Genomic DNA, 13,846 nt, shown 5'->3' on the forward strand with positions numbered 1-13,846 from the left:
GACTGGAAACAAGGGAAAACACTGACCAAACAGAAAAACACAGAAAAAACCGCTACATTGCTCCCCTCAAGATGTGCCTGATCCTCAAAACATCTTGAAAAATCCTACAAAAATAATTTTTTTTAAAATAAATTTTCTATTACTAACAAGCAAAAATGTTTTTGGTTTGAATAAATCTTCCTATTACTAACAAGCAAATTGTTTTCAAACTAATTTTTGAATATATTAAAATATTTCATCCTTTGTTTGGCTCCTTGGTGGGGAATTCAATTCCATAACCGAAAATCAGTTCAATTTTTGGAATCACTTTCCAATATTAAAACAAGTTTATTAACAGGCCGAGTATATTTAGATTGGCCTTGTTTAATTTCAACAGTTCTAACGACTCCATCATCACTATGTCGAACCGTATCGACTAAAGCCATTTTCCATTCATTTCGCTTAGCGTCGTCTTTAACGAGAACTATATCTCCAGCTTGTAAATTACGTTTAGTGTCGTTCCATTTGTGACGTATTTGAAGGTGTTTGTACATACTCCTTTCTCCACCGTGACCAGAACTCATTACAAATATCCTGAACTCGCCTCCATCGCCTTCTTGAATACAGGTCTGCTTTCTCGAAAAGTCCTGGTGGTGGCATGACAATGCTAGATTTTATTGTCAATAGATGATTTGGTGTTAACGGTGTTGGACTCTCTACATCACTGAGGCATTCAACAGTTAATGGTCTTGAATTCAAGACAGCCTCTATTTCAACTAATAATGTTCGAAAGGATTCATCATTTAACGAATGACCATGAGTGGTCAATAATGAATCTAAGATTGCACGTGTAGAGCGTATTAGTCTTTCCCATACGCCTCCAAAGTTGCTTGCGTATGGTGGATTGAACTTCCAGGAAACAAAGTCTGCATTTTGTTCCATCAGATAAATCTTGATTGCTTGATCGTCCAATTCATTGATCGCTTTAACGAGTTCGTTTCGAGCTCCAACAAAATTTGAGCCGTTGTCACATCTGACCAGTCGTACTGGTCCTCTTCTTGCAATGAAACGTCGTAGACACATGATGAACGAATCAGTGTCCATAGAATTAACACTCTCTAGATGGCAAGCTCGTGAATTTAGGCACGTGTAGATAATACCATAACGTTTGAGCTCGCTTCGTCGTTCTTTGATGAGGAAAGGACCAAAAAGGTCCAGTCCGACGTAGGTGAATGGTGGTGCATCTTGTAACCGATCTTCGGATAGATCAGCCATCTTTGGTGATTGAGACTTCCCACGTAACTTACGACAAGTTACACATTGATGAAGAACATGACGAACAAGGGAATTACCGTTGATACACCAGAATCCCTTTTCTCTCAGTCTACACAACGTTGCGTTGTGCCCTCCGTGTTGCATCTCTTCATGAACTTTTTGGATGATACTCTTTGTTGTTGTTGATCGTCTGGGTAGCACGATGGGATGCTTCTCTTCATACGGGATGTTGGTTGCATTGTTGATACGTCCACCAACTCGAAGGATATCTTCTCCATCGACGAATGGTGCCAATTGATATATCGGGCTCGTTTTCTTCAGTGGTTCCTTCTTCTTCAATTGGTTGATGTCGTCAGGGAAGGCCTTCTGTTGAACTAATCTGATGATAGCCTTCTCTGCTTTCTGTTTGACTTGAACTTCTGACTTTTGCCTGTTTGACTTTCGAAGTCGAATCATTCTGTATATGATACGTACCATCTTTGACCACGAGTTAGTACGGCTTTCGAGAACATCAATCAATTCTGGTTGAAGTTTGGACGTTTGAACCTTGGACGTTTGAACCTTGGATGTTTGAACATTGGACATTTGAACCTTGGACGTATGCACCTTGACCTTCTTTACTTCTTTGTCGCCATTTGTCAACTTCAGTACGTTAGGTTGCTTTGGCCATTGTGCTTTGCTCTGATAGAGGAAATCGGGTCCCCTAAACCAATGTCTAATCTTTTCGGTTGCTGTCAGGTTCAAACCTTTCGACGAATGATCGGCTGGGTTTTGTTTGCTTGGGACGTAATGCCATTGGTCAAGTTGAGTCTTCTCACGAACAAATTGAGATCTATTTGCGACAAATACGTGGAATCGTCTGGTATCATTTGAGATGTAACTCAATACAACTTGAGCGTCGGTCCAGAAATACTCGTCATTGATTGTGGTATCAAGCTCTCTCTTAAGGAACAATGAAACTTTGACGGATACAACAGCCGCTGATAGTTCCAAGCGAGGTATTGTAGGTCTTTTCAATGGCGCGACTCTTGATTTTGATAACACCAGTTGGCAATGAATACTTCCTTTGTCGTTCAAGTACCTGATGTAAGATACCTGTCCATAACCTTCCTCCGCCCCATCCGAAAAGTGATGAAGGGATATGTTGACGATGGTACCAAAATCTTTTGGCTTCAAGCATCTATGGATCTCGAACTGCTCGATGGACTTCAATTGTAATTTCCATTGTTCGAATCGTTTCAATTGCTGCTCAGTGAGTGGTTCATCCCAACCGTGTTTGTTGGCACAAATTTCTTGTAGAATCTTCTTTCCTTCTAACAGGAAGGGTGAAATCAAGCCCAACGGATCATACATTGAGCTGACGGTCGACAAAACTCCTCGTCGTGTTGATGGTTTCTCTTTGAATTGAACTTTGTAGGTGAACACATCACGTTCTGGGCACCACTGCATGCCCAGGGCTCGTTCGTTGGGTATTGTGTCGGTTGTCATATCAAGGTCCTTCAGAGACTTTGATCTTTCTTCTGGTGGTATTGATTCGATAACTGAACGACTATTCGAATGAAACTTAGTGAGACGAAAACCACCTTCTTTGCACATCAGTCGTGTGTTGTTTACTGTTGAGATGGCTGAGTCGTCTTCTGGAAAGGACTTTAGCATGTCGTCTACATAGAAGTTACGATGCAATACTTCAGCTGCTTGCTCGCCGTACTTGGATTTGTTCTCGGTAGCAGTTCGTCTCAGTGCATAATTGACACAACTTGGAGATGATGTGATACCAAAGTAGTGGACACACATTTGATATTCTTGCAACTTGTTTTCCAGGTCCCCATCTGGCCACCATAAGAAACGAAGATAATCACGTTGGTCGTCAGGTACTCTGACCTGACAAAACATTGCTTCGATATCACCCATAACTGCTATTGGCTCCTCTCTGAAACGCACGAGGACACCCATCAACTGGTTTGTTAGGTCTGGTCCCTGTAGTAGCTCTTGGTTCAGACAATAACCGTTTGCCTTCATGGAACAATCGAAAACGACTCTGATCTTGTCTGGTTTCTTTGGGTGGTACACACCATGATGCGGTATATACCAGGTTTTGCTATCAGCTGGTGGTTTATCTGCCTTGGTAGCATATCCTTTGGAGATGATGTCGTTCATAAACTTGACGTAATCTTCATACATTTTCGGTTGTTTGGATAGTTTTCGTTTCAACCAATGTGTTCGTTGTAGTACTTGATCGAAGTTGTTTGGAACTACTTTTTCTTTGAATCGGAATGGAAGTGGTGAAACATAATGACCATTTTCAAACGTTGTCTCGTCTTCCATCATTTGGATGAAACGTTTGTCTTCCATGGATACCACTTGGTAGTCATCTGCTTCGTGAAAATCAATTGATTGAGCGGTAATAATCATATCTCTCAGTGAAAGATCTTTGATGGTCTCTCGAACATTAATACTGACACGATTAGATGAAAACGAATTCTAACTTTTGCTGCTCATTGGGCCGGATACACACCAACCCAAACGAGTTTTATATGCATAGGGACCATCACCTTCACTTTGAATGACTTCTATTGGTTCCAAGGCTCTAGGACAATTTATTCCAATCAGTAAACCGATAACAGCTCTCTCAGAAACCTTTGGTAGGTAATGTTTGATACTTGATAAATACGTCCACTTTTTGATTTTGTCGGATGTTGCAATGTCACTGTCATCAGCAGGCAGTGATAAACGAGTATAACACTTGGGAAGGTTGATAATATCCGTGCTGTCAAAAGATGAAACCTTAAGGTGATTGATAAACGAGGTATCTTCTCGATGACTACCAGCCATGGTTTCCATTTCAATAGTGGTCTTGGTTCCAACGATACCGAGTTGAAATAGGACGTCTTCAGTGACAAAGGTACCTTGTGAGCCATTGTCTAACAGTGCAAACGTCTCGATACACTTGGTTGGATTTGATGGATGAGAGATGATGACTCTGACGATACTCAGACTGACGGATTTTGAACTGTTGGAGATGCAATTAGAGATAACTGGTGGAGACGGTTGAGTTGAGGACGTTGTCTGCGTTGACGTTGATGGTGCGGGTGCAGGTGTAGGTGGTGGATGTTGAGCAGTAATGATAGTCGAAACAGTAGGACTTGCTGATGGTGGTGTCGTTCGAGTGAATCTGTATTCATGGAGAGTTGTTGGATGTGACTTGCTGCAAACAGCACAGGTTCGCTTGTTCTTACAACTTTTGGCATTGTGCGAAGAATCAGTTGGTTTCAAACAGCAGAAGCATAAACGTTTGCGGAAAATGAACCTCATGCGGTCAGCTAGATCCATCTTGTTGTAGTCTTGACATTTCTCCAAATCATGCGGTGTTTTGTAATTACAACAAATGCATTTATCCATTGAGATGAGGTTACTTCTGAATCTTTGTCGATGTTGTTGTTGGTCGTGTTCTTTGAAAGGTCACTGATTGCCTCCCTAGAATACAACGGATCGTCAAGGAGTACGGTCTCTTTGCTGATCAGATCGACAAAATCTTCTAAGCCGGGTTCCCTTTCATGCTTGGACCTGACTTTGTATGCAGTACGATTCCATCGGTCTTGTAGGTATGTTGGCAGTTTGCTTTGAAGAAGTTGTAACAATTCTGGGCTGTTCTCACTAGCTCGACCGATACTTGCCATGGATGATTGGTATTTAAGCAAGAACGTCTCAAATCTATTCAACGAAGTAGCATCACTTGGCTTCACTCTTGGCCATTCTGCTAGTTGCTTTCTATAATCAGCTGCTATCTTGAAAGGACTTCCAAATTTCCTCTCAAGTAATTCTTTTGCTTTCGAATAGCAAATGTTGTCTGCCAAGTAGATACAAGACTTCACAAACTCCTTTACGTCTCCTTTGGTGTACTTGACTAACAATGTCAAACGTTCTCTGTTATTCAAAATGTTCTCCTCTACAACTTGTGTGAAGGTAGCAATGAAGTATGGGTAGTCAGTTGAACTTCCTGAAAACACCTCTAACTCGATGGAGGGTGCTTTTGTTCTTCTCATCAAGGTCAGAATTTCTGATGCTGTACTGTGGTTGACTTGCTCAACTGGTTCTTTCTTGACGTGATACTCTGGCCCACTTTTGTCTGGCTCAGCCTTTGCATTTTCATGATCTTCCAGGTACTTGGAAACATAGTCGTACTTTTTAACTTTTTCAATCTCTGCTAGATCATCATCGAGACATGGCTGATCCTCATCTTCCAATACCTTCAGTGCAGCTTTAGTCTTTTCAACTTCAAATTTCAACTTGAGATTCTCTGCCTGCTCGTACATTTTCTTGATTGAAATCTCCTCCTCTTCAAGCTCCTTTTGCTTTCGCTTGTACTGCTCTTGTTTGGTGATTAATTGTCTTTCTTGCTCTTGCTTCTCTGCTAGATACTTTTGTTGCACTTGCAGCTCAGCTAGCTTGGCTTTCTTGTCGAGGATCTTTGATGATCTACTTGACCTTGATCCTGACTGTGAACTTTTCTTTGACTTGCTCTTGATTGACGAAGCTGCATGGAGATGTTCGTGATATCTCTGTTGATGTGCATGAACATTCTCATTCAGTTTTTCAGCTTGCCTATCAGCTACTTCTACTTCCTCCTCATCTGTCACAAGGGCTTTGCTGCTGATGTTAAGTTGTGAAAATTCTGAAAACATTTTTTGAAGTTCTGCCTCGTTATCGTTAATTGCTTTCGAATCAGCATCTGTTTGGAGCATAGTGTCTATCTCTGAAATCAACTTGTAAATATCTTTGGCTTTGCTTTCTTTAGCTTTGTACAATTTTTCTAAATCAAGTAGCCTTTTCTTCTCAGTGGGTACACTAACCCTTTCTGACTTTCTAGTTGGTTGAACTGTTGACATGGCCTTCCCACAAAACCACGGTATGTGTCCTTACTGTTAATGCCACACAGGAACTGACATTAGGGATTGTACTCGTCAATAAACATATATTGTACGGCTAAAACAAAATAGCACAAAAACTAAGTTACAACTTTATCATTAGCAAAATTCACAAGTTCTAAGGTCTGTATTAACTAAACATACAAGACATGCAAAAGCCTCTGTACAAAGGTACAATAATACAATGTAGACAAGCATACAACAAGAGATGAATACAAGAGAACATGTAACATAGAAAGACACTTACTAAGGACACAGTAAAAAAGGCTAGCAAGCCATCTAGGTCAACCAGCACACCACTAGACAAACATATACACAAGTGACAAGTGAATCCACAATACTTTTATACATAACAGTACATTCACAGGATGATAGACAATTAGTATGCATGAGTTAACATATAACAATACAATAATACAATAACATAACATGACATCACTATGACAACATTGACGCACCTCCAAAACATGACAATTGAAAAAGCTACCATTTTGACAACATGACACATCACAACAAAAACGTGTAATTTACAGAACAAAGTCAAAATATATAAATAAATGTTACTAAATGTATTAGACTTAATAAATAATGGCTTAGATACTGAAAAGACACACAAAAAATACTGCAAACAAAAAGAGACTGGAAACAAGGGAAAACACTGACCAAACAGAAAAACACAGAAAAAACTGGAAAACCTAAAAATGGGGAAAACCCCAAACATCCTGAGGAGAACCATAAACAGACACTGTGCCTCAGCCGCTACATAAAGTGCCTGTGCCTTTTGGCAGAAACCTTATATTAGAATAGAGGAAGTTACAAGAAAGTAATCAGGAGTTGACTCCGACTGTCACCAAATATACCTATATAACTACAAAACTAATAAAAAGCACATCAAGAACTATGTCTGGGTGACTCCCAAAATCATCTCGATTCCAATGTTCTTTTAAAATTTTCAGGTCTGTAAAACCGTTCATTTCCAAATGTAAAAGGTCATCATCTGGGAATTTGTTGCCGTTTTGTTGTGGAGAATTTTTGATGATTTTGGGATAGATAAACATTTAATATCAAATGGTTTAGTAAAAAAATATACATCAGTTTAAAAAATATGAAAGCTATAAAATACCAATGACAAATAACCAGTAGTTTCAAAATGTTTTCAAAAAATCTTACTAAAAGATTTAACACCCTGCAATTAATCGCAACTGGTCAAATGGTCAAATCACGACCATCAAAAGATTTAAAGATAAAAAATATGCCATAAATCAGAATCCTTAACAGTTAAGCTAAATGAAAATTCACAAGAAGTTCTTTTTTAAATAAGGTAACAAAACATTAAAGTACTAGATTTACATAGAGTAAATAGTTTTGTCTCAATATAAAACTGAGTCTCAATCAGTTTCATTTTCGCTGTTTACAACCTTTTCGATTGCAATAACTTCACTTGAACCAAGTTTAATCTTCAAGGTGACTTTCATATTTAGGATTTCACACAAGGAAATTTCAATTTCGTCCAGGGATACAGTGCACAAGTCCTCCAGTAATGAACGTTGGCAATACAATGATACTCGATTTGTGGATGATTCTTTAAATGTGAAATTCACAGTAGATATTGTTAAAATATCACTTGGTGAAATAGCTTCATCACATGTGTTACACATTGCAATTGATCTTGTGAATGTTATTTCTGTTTTACATTGTGGACAAACAGATATTCCTTTGAGGGATGACATGCTAATGCTCGAGATATGTCAAGTTCTTGATACAGTAGGTACCGGAGGCAACACGATTGAATCATCAGGCAATTGAACAAATGTCGAACGATCAGATGCTTTCAAGATCCTCTTACCACCAAACTTCCCTATAGTCACATGGATGAGCTCATAACATTTATCAATATTCAGTTTCCCAACAAGGTCACCAAATACAGTCAAAACTTTCGCATCTGTCACACTGTTGTCTGTGACGAGCAATTGCTGGAATTGAAGCATATCTTTGCTGGTACCAGCTACATCTGTTTTAGTAATCAAAAATCTGATGTTGACTCGGCTGTAGATAGCACAGTCCATGGCATCTTTAATACTGATGAAGTTGATTGGAATAAAAGGACGTTCGAATGTTGGTGACATTCCAATGACTTTGGAGGAAGTCGTGAACATTAAATCTTTAGAGCTATTATCGGACGATTTAGCCAAATGCGTGACTGTTACACCTTTGTTAAGAAACTGTGTGAGGGTATTATGGCATGCTTCATCATATACTACAATTTTTTCTTCTTCTGCTTTATTGTTTGAGATGAAAACCTCGAAATACGTTTGCTTGATTGGGCTCACATATTCTATATAGCCAGTGATGTCAATGAGATCTGTCAATAAAGCAAACAATTAATTAAATTAAATGTTTCTAAAGAGCAGGACATGAAAAGCACGAGGGGTAAATCTCTTGAAAAAATCTGGTAAACTTACAGTATCCAAAAATTCCAAAAATCTCAAAAGTCTTTCCATTTCGTACACTTTTTCGGAAGTGATTTACCCCACGGACAATCATATAACAGAGTTCTGATATCTTACACATTTTTTATGAGCTGAAATTTGCTCGTCTTTTGTCGATATCTTAATAAAAGCTTTTTAGCTAAAAGCTTTGACCTTTTTCAGGGCTGGTCAAAGAAATTTTTGAGAAAATGACCTAGAATGTTAAGCAACCCCAGTCGTGACTCGAAAGTTGGAGTTGCTTATAAAAAAATCCCCAAAATATGTATTGTACTATAAATTTGCTAACAGATTAGTTGAAATCATCAAGCATGAAGTTTTGTCGAGAACAATAAGAGACAATATAGTCGTTAGGGCTTACCTCGTTTCGTTTGTTGTTGATACTTTGATTTTTTTCGTGGAGTGTAAAAACTAGCCATCGTTTGTTGCCTTTATAATATATTAGGTGTGTCAGTGGGAGAGAGGTTTTTGAAAAGGGCAATTAGTAAGAAGAACCTGAAGTTATTGATGGTGTCTGAATTCACGGTCACACTGTTCTTAAAAAAGTATATTTGAGAGCGACAAATTTTTATTTTTTGGTGATGTGACCAGTGTTCTTGTAAGGAGAATTTAAATTTTGATCAAACGGAATTTTCGGGTGTGACTTGTGTTACTGTAAGGAGAATTCAAATTTTGATCAAATTGCTAAATAGCAAAATATCTCTAAATAGATACGATTTTCTCATTACTGACAATTGACATTTATATTACCGATTTCTGAATCGGGATCGTTCCCGGTATATCATCAACCGATTTGACAGCACTTTATTTCTACCCAGCACCCAGGGAGCGAGACTGGGAGATAATTTTTTTTATTAAAAATACCCTAAGGTTATTTTCTAAGGCAAGGAAACTGTTACTTAAGAATTTAGAGACAAAATTAATTACGTCTCCCTAAAATAAAATAACTGCCTTTTAATATATGTTACCGAAGCGGGACGAAGAACATCGTGTGAAGGTGAAGTTCTGTTTACTTTTGGCTTGACTAGTAAATTTTCTGCTTACTTTAAAAACATGTGGTCGGACGAAGGCTCGACTTCCGAAACGTGGACAAGAATCTTAGTGCGGGAAGGGGAAACTTTATTTCTTCTGACCTATTCAGTGTTTGTTGAGTGGCGGGTAGCTGTAGATACATGTAAGAATTCCAAAAATGTACGAGATATAGCACCGCTCGAGAGTTATATTAAAATGCAAAATAGAAAAGATTTGTGGGAAACCAACTTGGAAGAGCCCTCTCCCAGCAGTTGGCGTGCGTGTGGGTGTGATTGGGGGTATTTTTTGGCGTGATCGCGTGATTCGGCATTTTTTTTGGCATGATGCGTGATAGGGAACAAATTTGAGGCGTGATGCGTGATTTTGCCTATTTTTTCTCGAATTTTACGTGATCAAAAAATTTTGGTTATTTTCGTAATCGTGATAAGATCAAAAAAATTTTGCGTGATGGCGTGGCGTGATGAGGGGTACTGGTGGAAAAATTTGGCCATTTTCACGAAAATTTAATTTTAATTTTAGATTATATTTTGATTAGGAAAATTAAAGAATTAAAAAAAGCCGAAAACGGGGCAGAATCACGAAAATGAATATTTTTGTTTCGAAATAAATTAAATAGAACATAAACACGCCTTTTTCAAATCCCCCAAATAAGTTCCCACCAAATTTAATTTTTTCTAGCATCCACTAAATTAAATTCCCACTATAATTAAGTTTTTTAAATCTTCATCTGAATCTTGAAAGGAGCCATCCATATAGTAAGTACGCAGTGAAGGGGGGAGAGGGGACTAGCAAAAAAGCGTACGCCTATTGTTTAAATGTCGTGTTTTCTTTTGTTCTCTGCGTACAAGGGGGTATCAAAAATTAGGAAAATTGTTGCGTACGTACTATATGGACGACCCAAAAGGGTGTTTTCGCTTTGATTTTAGGCAACTCGCGAAAATATTGATCTATACTTTAATATTTTTGGTTTCGAGTTGTGGTTTGGGAATAGAATTTATAGTGTATTATATGCAACCTCAATGTATAGGAAATAGAAAGCCATTAAAATACGGCATTGTGCAACTTTATAGGTAACTCGAGGCTTTAGAAGGGAATTTTAAACGAGGTTTAATGACCCCGGACACTACAGTAAAGTAACAGCCAATAAATATTAAAAATTCCAGTTTTTACATATTATCATTGTCATAAAATATTTCAAACACTTTCTAATAAGTATCAATAGTTTCATAATTAACCGAGCCAGAAAAAATAATTATTTACAAACTCTAATAAAATTATTTTTTGTCAATCATTTTCATCGTAATAGCGAAGGCAAACCCAAATAAATGGAGTAGTAAGTGGTAACTTTACAATCTTGATAATCAGCAACAAATAATCTTTGCTTAGTTAATAACAATCGTCCATCGTCAATCGTCAAACAAGCAGCAGCAAATTGGCAAAAATAATGATTTGATGAACATTATGATCGAATCGAATTACTTCAAACGTTTTCAATAGTAGAAAAAATTGTTGAACACCAATTATGTGGTGAAGAAAATGGCATGCGTACAATCTAGTTGAGGAAAATAAAAATAAAAAATGATTTTACAATGAAACTTTAATCTTAAAAAATCATCACTGTGAAAAATATATCAAACAAAATTTGCCTCTGCTTGACCAAAAAAGAACAAAAAATAGACTTCTTAGTGGTCAATCAGCTGTAAACTTTGTTTAATATCTTTTATCTTTCCAATTGAAGGAATGTTTTTGCAATTTTTGTATTGAAAGTGATAACGTCTGAATATTGAAGCTTTAATCCAGTGAAATTGGTAATTGTCGCACTATTCTACAAGCAAGAAGTTAAGTTTTTCTTCTTCACTTCTATCTTCATTTTTGAAAATTTTCTATTCAAACAACTTTTACCCTTTTAATTCAAATTAATTATTACACTCATTAATATCTTCTCAACCGTACCAAATTTATTATGATTGAAGCAATTCCTAAAAAGTTATAGACAAAATAAAAATTGTGAACAGACGTTGGCTAGTATTTTATGTTAATAATTACCGGGTTTGTATTTTAAAGAGGTAAAGTTCAAGATAGTGAAGGTTATTGAAGATGTCATCACATCAGTCCACTGATAGTTCATTGTTATTGTTAATTTGATCTGATAGAAGAAAGATAAAGGAAAAATACAAAATGAATCTATAGGTATTTCAAACGTAAATTTATTCTTAAGTCCTTTGTTTTAGAATTCAGAGAAAATGTGCCATTTCTTGCGGTATTAACAATCGAAAAGAAATAAAATATATTACCAAGCTTCATTCAAACATTTTTTTCTCCACAATATCATAACAAAGTCAATTAACGGATTACCAACACCAAGCCATTTTCACATCGTACTCCAGTATTTTCATTGGTTTTAAAATCATAAATTTGTATTTAAATCGTGTACCATTGATGGGCTTGATGGTGACGGTGCAATCATGCAATCATTTAATTCCAAGTCTATAAAAAGAAGAAATTCAGAGTGTCCTTCAATCGCTGATAAATAAAGTTTAGTACTCTTATTCTTAATTGGTGATTCTGATTTGTCATCCCAAAATGACTTTATTATAACCTGCTTACAATACTTTTTTTCACTAAAATCACTTTATTGTGACCTTCCTTATATTTCTGTAAATTTTTTTCCAGAATACCCATCTCTACAACTAGGTAGAAAAGAGTACATAGTAGAGCAGCTATATAACTTTCAAATTAAAATTTGTGCTAGGAACCTTTTTAGAAATCATATCATCAGTAAATGTGTTTTAGATTGATAAATTTCTTATTGCAGTTGAAAATTGTGAAAAAGAAACTTGCAGCTCATTAGTTACTAAATCTATATGAATCCTGTTACTATATATCAAGAATACAGTAACTATTTTCAATAGGGTTTCAGAAGATTTTCATCACAATTCACCAACCTTCATTTTTGTGTTTTGTGCAGTTTCGGACTGATTAAACCAATGTTGCATCAAGCTGCTTTCCACTACATTCCATGTTACTTTATGAGCATCATAATTACAACAAATAACAACAACCAGCAGGACAATAAATGACAACAAAAGTAAATTCCATTCCAAAATTTACAATCCAGTTAGTCCATCATTGTTTTATACTCATTTTTATTGTTCGTGCTAAATGTATTATTTAGTTGAGTTGTTTAATGACGTGTTTTCATCTATATGAATAAATACTTTAGTTGTTTTTAGACTTATAAAATCACAAAAATAAATACAAAGACAGTTATTTAAATTCAAACTAAATAGTTTCTAATCTTTATGTACAAATAAATTCAATGAGAAAATTAACAAAACAATAAATAAATTCGTGTATAATATCGAAAATGCAATATTCAAAATAAAAAACAAATCATTTAAGCATTATGCTACAAAAAGATTTTTTTACAACCGTAAAAAAAGAGATCCCTAATGTATTGAAAATAAATAGATTTTTCTCTATTATTCTACAAAGTTTCTGTTGCAAAAAGGCTCTATCTATTCAGTATATAAAGATTTCTGAAAGAACAATTGCAATGTAGATTTTCAGCTAAATTTTCAAATATTCAGATTTAGTAATTTGAACAAATTTTATTCTTATAAAAAATAACCCTTCATTGATTCACAATAAATTTAAATTGACTGAAAATTTACTAACACATTGGCAAGGTTTGAAAAGAAAATACAAAATTGAACAGAAAGAGTTGATGTTTGGTTGGGGTATTTTTTCCAAAGAATATTGTATTTCCTTCTCACCCTCGTCCTTTCCTCCCTCCTCACCCTCCCCCCTTCTCAAATGTGACTTGATATAAGTTTATTAAGTGGGTTTTAAACATGCTATAAAAATTGAAATTCAATTTAAGAATTATTCAATAGAGTGAAACAAACCCCATCATGGTCTGAAAAATATATATCTTTTACAAAAGATTGTACTTCTTTCTGATCTATGTAGGTATTTTTCAAATATACATGATCAAGAAGACCACCTGCCAAATGAGTAGGTTCGTTCACTATCAGTTTGTAAGAAGAGAGCACATCAGCAAGGTCTTCATTTGCAGCATCCAAAGCATCAATATTGAAATCTCCAAGGATAATATGTACTTCATCATATAAAAGTGTTCTTAGTTCT

General features: G+C 36.2%; 2 protein-coding genes across 2 annotated transcripts; both read right to left on the bottom strand.

The window, feature by feature from the left end:
* Window positions 1-489: 489 nt before the first annotated feature.
* On the bottom strand, window positions 490-3,666 carry LOC136798301 (uncharacterized). Its single transcript, XM_067054888.1, has one exon. The coding sequence runs from the start codon at window positions 3,664-3,666 to the stop codon at window positions 490-492; it is 3,177 nt and encodes a 1,058-aa protein (XP_066910989.1).
* Window positions 3,667-4,574: 908 nt separating this feature from the next.
* Window positions 4,575-6,140, bottom strand: LOC136798302 (MAP7 domain-containing protein 2-like). Its single transcript, XM_067054889.1, has one exon. The coding sequence runs from the start codon at window positions 6,138-6,140 to the stop codon at window positions 4,575-4,577; it is 1,566 nt and encodes a 521-aa protein (XP_066910990.1).
* Window positions 6,141-13,846: the final 7,706 nt, after the last annotated feature.

Source organism: Clytia hemisphaerica, unplaced genomic scaffold (assembly GCF_902728285.1).
Source record: "Clytia hemisphaerica strain Z4C2 unplaced genomic scaffold, Clytia hemisphaerica genome assembly, whole genome shotgun sequence".
Taxonomy (NCBI): Eukaryota; Metazoa; Cnidaria; class Hydrozoa; order Leptothecata; family Clytiidae; genus Clytia; species Clytia hemisphaerica.

Coding starts and splice junctions, on each gene's coding strand:
- LOC136798302 (XM_067054889.1), bottom strand. CDS start 6,140: ATGTCAACAGTTCAACCAACTAGAAAGTCAGAAAGGGTTAGTGTACCC.
- LOC136798301 (XM_067054888.1), bottom strand. CDS start 3,666: ATGATTATTACCGCTCAATCAATTGATTTTCACGAAGCAGATGACTAC.